We start from the raw sequence: 10,408 nt of genomic DNA on the forward strand, positions 1-10,408 counted from the left end.
GTTTGTAGTGTTTCAGGAAGGTCACTGGAGTTGAAAAGAAAACATTACCCCAAAAGCGCTGAAATACTTTGACTGGAAACGCGGAGCCCTCAAAGAGCAGAGCAACGGATTGCTCATACTTGCGCAATGCCCAGTTTAGGAAAAAGCTGAGATTTTTAAAAGGCCGTTACTTGGCTCTGATAGTAACACAAAATCCCAGGGCACTTTTCAAAGAAAGAAAAAAAAAAAAAACAGAGAATCAGAGTCTTACTTTATAAAAGAGAAAAATATATAATATATACCCCGCCCTAAAAGAAGAATCTCTTGAGCTCCCCGAACCGCGCCCCCTCCCCCAGGAGACAGACTCGGAAGGGAGAAGGCTCCAACTATTCTCAGTTTCCTCTCAAGTGAAGGAAAGAACTCAGGCGCCTTTTTGAACTCGGCTCCTGCTCGTGTCGCCGCCTCTGTCCCAATCGGCCCTGCTCGTCCTCACTCCCCCTCCCCACTCTCCCTCCATATTAGCCTTGGTGGGGCTCCAGCTTACGGCCCAAACTACTTTTCCTGATTTTTAAGGCTGAAGTTTCCTAAGTAGCAGTTCTGCTCCGAGCGCCCCCTCACCCGGCGGATGGAAAGTCCCAGTCCGGCCCGGGAGAGCATCCCCGGGGACGCACGCAGCGCCCGCGCCACGCGCACCGCCAGTGGCCCCGGCGCCCGCGTTCGGACCCGCCCAGAGGCTCACCTACCTCGGCGTGGACCCAGGCGACCGCCACCAGCGCGAGCGCGAGCCAGCGTCTCCACATCTGCGGAAGAGAGAAGAGCCCGACTGAAGGCTCCGGGCCCCGTGCCGACCCCGGAAACTTCCTCGGGTCCCGGCGGCTCGCCCCCTCTGCCCGGCCACCCCCGGCCGCTCAGAGGGCTCGCACCAGTGCGATCGGCTTCGCGCCACGCACCCCGCTCTCACCATGGTCCCGTCCCGGTCTCCGGAGGGCGCGGGGCACGGGCTGCAGCGAGCTCTGAGGGAAGGTGGGAGCTCCGCGGATCGCCAGCCTCAGAGGAAATCCGACCTGCGCTCGCCGCCCCTTAAGACCCCTCCTTCCCCGACAGCCTGCCCCCCAGCTCCTCCCCATTCTCCTCCCCCTTCTGCAGCGGCGGCCCCGCGGCTCGGGCTCCGCTCCCGCCTCCCAATCCCTAGCTTCCTCGAGCCCGCGAGCGTCCAAGCGCCGCTGAGCCCCTTTTCCCACCAGGCCCCTAGTTTAGCACCTTTCTGACTCCCTGGATGTGGAGACAGAGTGAGGGGATGTCCTGGGGGGGGGGCCTGCAACAAAGCGAGTGTGGAAGGGGGAGCCTAAACCCCACCTCCGGGAGGGGCCGGTGGCTTGCGGCAGCTCGGGCGGGCTGCGGGCGCGGGCTGGCTGCGGCGGTGGCCAGGTGGGGCGGTGCTGGGGAGGCCCCGGCTCTGACGGGCGGCAGGATCCTGGGGGGAAGAAACCCTGCGGCGTGGGGAGCTGGAGTCGCCCCCTACAGCTGATAGAGGGACCTCTGCGGCCAGTGGTCCGAGGCGTCACTGTCGCCGGAGCATGAGGAAGGGGACTCAGGGCCCAGAAGAGACAGGCCAGCCTGAGGAAAGCTGCTTTGGGTCCAGCTGTGGATTTCCTGGAGGGCCGGGACAGGGGGGAGGGAGGTGGAGGCCATCCTCTGCTGACAAGATCATGATTCCGACCTTTGCCAGCCGCCTCATCCATCCTGTCCTTCCCTTCATCCAGGAGCGACCGGTGTCCCCTTGCTCTCCTCCCAGCTTCACCTGTGTCCCTATTCCCATCCCTGCCATCCCAGGTCCTCTGCATGTTCATGCTTCACATCTCCACCAGCTTCTCCCCAGAAGCTTTCAAATGTGTGCTGCCTCTTTGTCGATGTTGACTCCCCAAACTGCTCCCAACCCTAACTTCTTTCCTAGCCTCTGCCTGGTGTCCTTGGTGCCAAGAACAAGTTCACTTGATACCTCAGATTTAAGGTGCCCAAGGCTGAGACCTGGATGTTCACTGGAAGGGCTGATGTTGAAGCTGAAACTCCAGTACTTTGGCCACCTCATGCGAAGAGTTGCCTCATGGGCAAAGACCCTGATGCTGGGAGGGATTTGGGGCAGGAGGAGAAGGGGACGACAGAGGATGAGATGGTTGGATGGCATCACCGACTTGATGGACATGGGTTTGGGTAGATTCCGGGAGTTGGTGATGGACAGGGAGGCCTGGCATGCTGCGGTTCAATGGGGTCACAAAGAGTCGGACACAATTGAGCAACTGAACTGAACTGAACAACTGAACTGAAGGCTGAGACCCACTTCCCACCAGCTCTGGGCATGCTCATCTAGGTCTTTCAGAGTGGTGCCTGAAAAAGGTATCTCCACTTCTTGGACCCCAGTTGTGACCATATCCTGGCATTTTTCCTTTGATCTCTCCTGTTCATCCTTTCACCCCAGTTCACATTTCCACTTCCCTAGACCAGACCTTCATCCTTCCTCACTCAGGAATTCTAGAAACCACTTCTGGTTGCCCTTCAGCTCCTGGTTTTCTTCCTCTGGTCTTCACTGCAGCCCACAGCCATATTATCTCTACATAAACACTGTCTTCCTCATGCTCTTTCCCTGCTCAGAAACTTAAACACTCTTCCCACATCAAAAACAAAAGTCTTTCTTGTAAGTCATCCATCTAACCTTACAAGCTACTTATAATAGGGTTTCCCAGATTATGCTAGTGGTAAAGAACCTGCCTGTCAGTGCAGGAGACACAAGAGACGTGGGTTCGATCCCTGGGTCCAGAAGGTCCCCTGGAGGAGGGCACGGCAACCACTCCAGTATTCTTGCCTGGATAATCCCATGAATACTCACAAAAGCTACTTATATGTTCTCTACTCAAATCAGGCCATCTTCTCATTGTTCTCTGAACTTGTCATATTCACTCTTTTACCATGATTTGTTGAATGCATACTGTTGTAGTCTTAGGAGTCTTCAGATAACACCCACAAGGCCCATGCTAGTTCAAAATCCATCGAGATAGCTGCAGGAGTCAGACTGGTGGAAAACAAAATGTCAGCTTTGTCCCTGGTAAAAACTGGAATGGTAGCCGTGGCTTTAGATCCGCAGGGATAAAGACCGGCTTGTACTTCAGCCCAGAACTGAACATAGTCTACAATGGAGATGCGGGTTCTATTCCTGGGTTGGAAAGATTCCCCTGGAGAAGGAAATGGCAACCCACTCCAGTATTCTTGCCTGGGAAATCCCATTGACAGAGGAACCTGGTGGGGCTACAGTCCATGGGGTCTCAAAGAGTCGGACACAACTTAGTAGACGAAACAACAACAACAAACAACACCAGTCACAAGCAGAGTTGGAAAGTCTGCTTGTGAAAGCTGACTGTAGTTTTACAACTTCTGGAAAAGCAGAAAATACATGCTTCCTGGGGCAGGCCTGCTTTCCAAACTTGAGGGTTCAGAAGGACACAATGCCAGTTCGTCCTCCAAGCTCACTAGTCAGGCAGTGTACTCCTGCTTCCTCGTTATGGAAATAGAAGTAGGGAATAGACACTCCCCCCCCCAATAGTAACCCTGTCCCCGTCTCTGTGCTTGGACTGAGGGCACTATGTTGTACTAGCTTTCCTTCTGCCCTCTAATAACCCACAGTACTTTTCATCCCTGGCATGTGCACTGTACTCCCTCAGAATCTGGCAGGGTGTCCTCTCCGCCTTCCTCCTTTGTTTATTAAAATTCTGTCTTTTTCTTTTCTCTTTTTCTTCAGGATCCAAGTAAAGTTTCATTGCTTTTTCTAGCATCTTTTCTGGCAATAAACTGACATAGTGGAAAGCACATGAGGTCTAAGGTCAAATGAACCTGGCTTTCAGTATTACATGGACAGACCATGGGGTCGCAGAGTCAGACTCGACAGAGTGTCTAGTGTCTAGTACACTTTCAGTATTGTTGCCACCTTTTACCAGCTGTGTGACTTTGTCAAATTACTTGAGCTCCCTGAACCTAGATTTCTGCATCTGACAAATGGCAGCAATAATGCCTTGCAGAGCCTTATGGAATTTAAATATGGTGACTTAGAGTAAGTGCCAGGCAGGTAGCAGACCTCTATAAATGGTAGCCATTATTATTTTGTTGATGTGCTTTGCCTATGAATTGCAATTATTATATGCCAGGTACCAACTACAAGAACCAGGTCTTACTTTATTTAATATCACAACAAACTGAAAAGTATTTTTTCATTGCTTCCACTTTCCAAGTAAGGAAACTGAAACTCAGAAAAATTTGGGTACTTTTCTGAGGTTAATAGTTGATCATACAGGGGCTTCCCAGGTGGCACAGTGGTAAAGTATCCACCTGCCAATGCAGAAGACTCAAGAGATGAGGGTTATATCCCAGGGTCAGGAAGATCCCCTGGAGGAGGGCATGGCAGCCTACTCCAGTATTCTTGCCTGAAGAATCCCATGGGCAGAGGAGCCTGGCAGGCTGCGGTCCATAGAGTTGCAAAGAGTAGGACACAGCTGAAGCGACTGAGAACACACTCATACATACAGTGTCTAACACGTGTTTGTTGTTGGTTTTGATTCTTCAGCTAGATTTTAAGTTGCTGATGGCATAATGTCTTTATTCTTTCCACATTTGAGGCACAATTGATCAAATTGATTATATAAAAACTAAAGATTCCTGTTAATCGCGGGCACCACAGAAATGTGATAGATTAGAAGATGTTCAGTATCTAAAATGGACATAACTGCAATAAGTGACCCCTGAAAATCAATAAGAAAAAGACAACAAACTCAATAGAAAAATGGGCAAAGGGTATGAACAGGCAGTTTCTCAAAAAAGGAATCCTAAATGGCCAATATATACAGAAAAGATGTTCAAAGTAACTGGTACAATTTAAACTATCCAACAACCTTATAAAATCAGTATTATCTTATTACCTCCATTTTATAGGTAAGGGAACTGAGACACAGAGAGTTTAAGTAACTTGTCCAAAGTTACATAAGAAATAGTAAATATTACTTTGTATTCACTATAGTGGCAAAAATGAGAGTTGGACAATCCCAAATTATAGTATGTGAGTAGTGTAGTCTTTCTGATACACTGTAGTGATTAAGAACATGGGCTTAGGAGCCAGTTTGCCTTGGTTCAAATTTGCCTTGGTAGTAAATTTTGGCTTTATTACTCAGTAACCTTGGGCAAGTTACTTATCTCTGGTCTCAGTTTCCTCTTTTGTAAAATGGGGATAATAATAGTGCTACTAGGGGAATAATTCAACGGAAGGCCCTTGTAGGATACTGATGATAATTCTGTGCTACAGAGTATGGTTAACTTGACATACTATAATAAACACTAAATAAAACAAAATTAATCAAAAATGATAACATAAAAATCCAAAAGAGCTGATAGCTGTATCATGAGGAATTTTTGGTTGCAGACGATAGAGAAGTCAACTTGACTAACTGGCTTATGCAATTACATAGAATTTATTCACCTACTAGCTAAGAAATCCAGGGGTAAATTTGACTTCAGGAAAGCCTTCACTGGAGCTCAAATAAGGTCACCAATGATCTAATTTCTTGCCGTCTCTCCCCTTTACCTTCAGCAATCTTTTTTTTCATCCCTGGATTCCACATGGTGGCTCCTGGGAGTTCCAGTCTATGCTCTCACTGTGGTAAACTGGCTGCAGTGCCAGTCTTATCATGCCCTTGGACTACCCCCATCTAGGTGAGGGAGAGAGTCTCTTTTGGGTTCACTTTTTTTTTTGACTGCCTTATGGGATCTTAGTTCCCTGACCAGAGATCAAACCTGGACTATGGCAGTAAAAGCACTGAGTTGTAACCACTGGACAGCCAGGAAATTCCCAGCATTCACTTTTTTAAAAAGAAAGTCAAAATTGAGTTTCTTGACATCTCCATACCAATCACTTTGGTTGGAGGCTAGACTCAGCTGATTGGTTTAAGCCAATGAGGATCTACTCAGAAGAAAATCAGGGTAATGTTGACAGGAAAGGCAGGAATGAATGCTGGGACCAAGTCAACAATGTCCACCGCAGCAATGAATCACCAACCTACACTGTGAAACCAGCACTGTCCAAAGTTGGGGTGCCCCCTTTTCCCAGAGGGTATGGGAAAAGAATATTAGAATGTCTATTTTAACTCATTTCCAATCTGAAAATAGAAATTAACTTTGCAAGTAGTAGACAGGCTCTGTTCCTCATATTTGGTCCCTGTGTCAGACAGTCATGGATTACACCCTATTGCCAAGCACCATGAGGAGACAGCAGGCGTTCTCTCCACAAAGGGATGGATGCAGCTAGCTCCCTTTAATATATTGTGATATACTGTGGTATGCCCCCTTACATGGATTTACATAGTATACAATCTAGTTTTAACTAGATTAAAAACATTTTAGCTACGGAACCATAAATTGAGGATAAACCTTCTTCCTATTAATAAGAAAAGGGTAGAGCTGACATATTTTCTACTTCTAAAAAGAGCTCACTGACTGCCACATTAACAAGGTAAAAACAAATGACTTAATTAGATCTGATGAGTCAAACTCAAAAATAACAATAAGACTATTTGAAATGTGGATTCATATTCATTATTATTGATGATATCTTCATCCTTAGTATGTTTTGAATTATTCAGTAGGAATACTGGGAATTACCAAGAACTTTAGAAACCATGTATCTGGAACATAGAGACATTAAGACAGACACTTGGTTTTTGGAGGGTGATATTTGCAATAATCATTTCAGTACTTTAGAAAACTTCACTCAATTTCATATTAAATATTTAGAGATACTCTTAGGTTTCTTACTTAATAGCAAAGGTCATACCTTGAGGGGAAACAATTATCTTCCTGTTCTAATTAAGAATAGTAGAAACAGTACCTGGAAAACAATATGATGACAAGCTAAAACACATTTTTGGTCAGCATACACCATTGGAATTGGCAAAAAATACAAAAATCGTATACTTATATATATATATGGTTTATACATACACACATCTGAAAATTAGCACGAAAAGCAAGTATTAAGCAAGTTACACCATGCAAAATTGCTACACAGGGATGAAAATATGGATGTCTCAATGTTTCTCTTCTTCTTAAAGATTGACTATATAGTTTCAATAATGAAATCAACAAGGAACTGCTTTTTGTGTGCCAGCAACTACAGAAAGCTGTAGTTGGAAAACATACATTCTTAATAATAAACGACTTCTTTAATGAACTCAGTATCTTCTGGAAGAACTATGTAAGTAAAGCTGAGGAGGAGTGGCTGCTTTGAACAGAGCAGGACTCAGGGTAACATTCCACAGCTACCCTCACAGATGGAATCCTGTGCCCCGCAATTCACACATGAGCTACAAATAGTTACTGCAGCAAGGATACTGAGGTCAGAGCTGCATAGCATGCTATAGAAAGTCATTGGTGTGGTTAATTTTATAAATTAACATAGAGCAGGATATTTTAATATTTAGTATTGATATGGGAAGTGACTGTGAAAATATTCTGTGCCACATAGAGGCTCACAGATGGTCTTGAGGCACAGGCCATAAATGTTGTTGAACTTGACAACACAAATCTTTGCCTGATATAAAGACTGCTGTTCCAAATTTGTTGGCTTTTTGTAATAACAAATAGAATGCTACCTATCAGATTAAAAAAAGAACCCACTTACAATCTACCACTACATGGAAAATTTGTGATGCTAATGAGTAAGAAAGTAATCACTCGTTGAAATAAATGCGCTGTGGAAAAAATATTTTGAAATTGGATATTTGGAAGCGTTTCATTGTTAGTTGACTTTGTTGTTCCAAACAAAAATGGTGTGGCACCCATTAAAACGCTCACGTACGCACATTTTAAAAACTTTAACAAAATTTTCTAACCCTGTTTAAAAACCTTCCAACAAAGAGATTTAGTAGTTTATCTATGCATTTGTAAAAAGCTAAAGAAGGTAACTTTCAATTAATTTGAAGAGCAAATGATTTCCGGAGGAGATGGAAATTTACAAGCCGAATTTCGACAAACATTTTTTGCATCATCGGTTTATAGCGCTGTCTGGAGCAGGACATGGCAACCCACTTTAGTGTTCTTGCCTGGGAAATTCTATGAACAGAGGAGACTGATGGACTGCAGTCCATGGGGTCACAAACAGTCGGACATGACTGAGTTGACTTACCACAATCTTGTGACTGGGCCATTGATACACATCTGCCATCTAGACCTGTGAATGTTTGGAGTGTATTAGTCTGCTAGGGCTGCCATGGTAGAATACCTAGAACACCACAAACTTGTGGCTTCAATTCATTTCAGTTCAGTCGCTCAATTGTGTCTGACTCTTTGTGACCCCGTGAATTACAGCACGCCAGGCCTCCCTGTCTATCACCAACTCCCAGAGTTCACTCAAACTCATGTCCGTCGAGTCGGTGATGCCATCCAGCCATCTCATTCTCTGTCATCCACTTCTCCTGCCCCCAATCCCTCCCAGCATTGCATGAGGTGGCCAAAGTATTGGAGTTTCAGCTTCAGCATCAGTCCTTCCAATGAACACCCAGGATTGATCTCCTTTAGAATGGACTGGTTGGATCTCCTTGCAGTCCAAGGGACTCTCAAGAGTCTTCTCCAGCACCACAGTTCAAAAGCATCAATTCATCGGCGCTCAGCTTTCTTCACAGTCCAACTCTCACATCCATACATGACCACTGGAAAAACCATAGCCTTGACTAGATGGACCTTTGTTGGCAAAGTAATGTCTCTGCTTTTTAATATGCTATCTAGGTTGGTCATAACTTTCCACAACAGCAATTTATTTTCTTATAGTTCTGGAGGCGGAAAGTGCGAGATCAAGGTGCTGGCAGCATTGGTTTCTGGTGAGGTCTCTCTCCTTGGCTGGCAGATGGGCACCTCCTTGTGTTCTCACGTGACCTTTTCTCTGTGTGATTGCATCCCTGGTGTCCTCCTCTTCTTTTACAGACAGCAGTCCTATTGGATTAGGGCTCCACCCTCCTGACTTCTTTTAACCTTGTGTGTGTGCAAGTCATTAAGTTGTGTCTGACTCTTTGCAACTCCATGGACACCCAGCTCTTCTGTCCATGGGAGTCTCCAGGCAAGAATACTGGAGTGGGTTGCCATTCCTTCTCCAGGGGATCTTCCCAACCAGGGATCAAAGCCAGGTCTCCTGCAATGCAGGTGGATTCTTTACCATCTGACCCACCAGGAAAGACTTTTAACCTTAATTACCTCCTTAGAAAGCTAGAACAAAGCTAGTGGAGGTAATGGAGTTTCAGTTAAGCTATTTCAAATTCTGAAAGACCATGCTGTGAAAGTGCTGCACTCAATATGCCAGCAAATTTGGAAAACTCAGCAGTGGCCACACGACTGGAAAAAGTCAGTTTTCATTCAAATCCCAAAGAAAGGGAATGTCAAAGAATGCTCAAACTACCACACAATTGCACTCATCTCACACGCTAGTAAAGTTGTGCTCAAAATTCTCCAAGCCAGGCTTCAGCAATACGTGAACTGTGAACTTCCAGATGTTCACGCTGGTTTTAGAAAAAGCAGAGGAACCAGAGATCAAATTGCCAACATCTGCTGGCTCATCGAAAAAGCAAGAGAATTCCAGAAAAACATCTATTTCTGCTTTATTGACTATGCCAAAGCCTTTGACTGTGTGGATCACAATAAATGGTGGAAAATTCTGAAAGAGATGGGAATACCAGACCACCTGACCTGCCTCTTGAGAAGCCTATATGCAGGTCGGGAAGCAACAGTTAGAACTGTACATGGAACAACAGACTGGTTCCAAATAGGAAAAGGAGTACGTCAAGGCTGTATATTGTCACCCTGCTTATTTAACTTATATGCAGAGTACATCATGAAGAACGCTAGGCTGGAAGAAGCATAAGCTGGAATCAAGATTGCCAGCAGAAATATCAAGAACCTGAGATATGCAGATGACACCACCCTTATGGCAGAAAGTGAAGAGGAACTCAAAGGCCTCTTGATGAAAGTGAAAGAGGAGAGTGAAAAAGTTGGCTTAAAGCTCAACATTCAGAAAACTAAGATCATGGCATCTGGTCCCATCACTTCATGGGAAATAGATGGGGAAACAGTGGAAACAGTGTCAGACTTTATTTTGGGGGGCTCCAAAATCACTGCAGATGGTGACTGCAGCCATGAAATTAAAAAATGCTTACTCCTTGGAAGGAAAGTTGTGACCAACCTAGATAGCATATTAAAAAGCAGAGACATTACTTTGCCAACAAAGGTCCGTCTAGTCAAGGCTATGGTTTTTCCAGTGGTCATGTATGGATGTGAGATTTGGACTGTGAAGAAAGCTGATCGCCGATGAATTGATGCTTTTGAACTGTGGTGCTGGAGAAGACTCTTGAGA

The 10,408-nt window shown here is 45.4% G+C and overlaps 1 protein-coding gene across 2 annotated transcripts in view; it reads right to left on the reverse strand.

The window, feature by feature from the left end:
• FSTL1 (follistatin like 1) overlaps positions 1 to 1,075 on the reverse strand; it is a 57,697-nt gene extending 56,622 nt beyond the window's left edge. For both annotated transcript variants that reach the window (XM_088837354.1, XM_088837350.1), the window contains exons 1-2: positions 941 to 1,075; positions 723 to 779 (exon numbers count right to left, since the gene is read on the reverse strand). In XM_088837354.1, the coding sequence (XP_088693480.1) occupies positions 723 to 779; positions 941 to 943 (60 nt within the window). In that variant the 5' untranslated portion in view covers positions 944 to 1,075. The remainder of the gene's footprint in view (positions 1 to 722; positions 780 to 940) is intronic.
• Positions 1,076 to 10,408: the final 9,333 nt, after the last annotated feature.

This window comes from Moschus berezovskii, chromosome 1 (genome assembly GCF_049115385.1).
Source record: "Moschus berezovskii isolate FMDL1 chromosome 1, NW_MosBer_1.0, whole genome shotgun sequence".
Taxonomy (NCBI): domain Eukaryota; kingdom Metazoa; phylum Chordata; class Mammalia; order Artiodactyla; family Moschidae; genus Moschus; species Moschus berezovskii.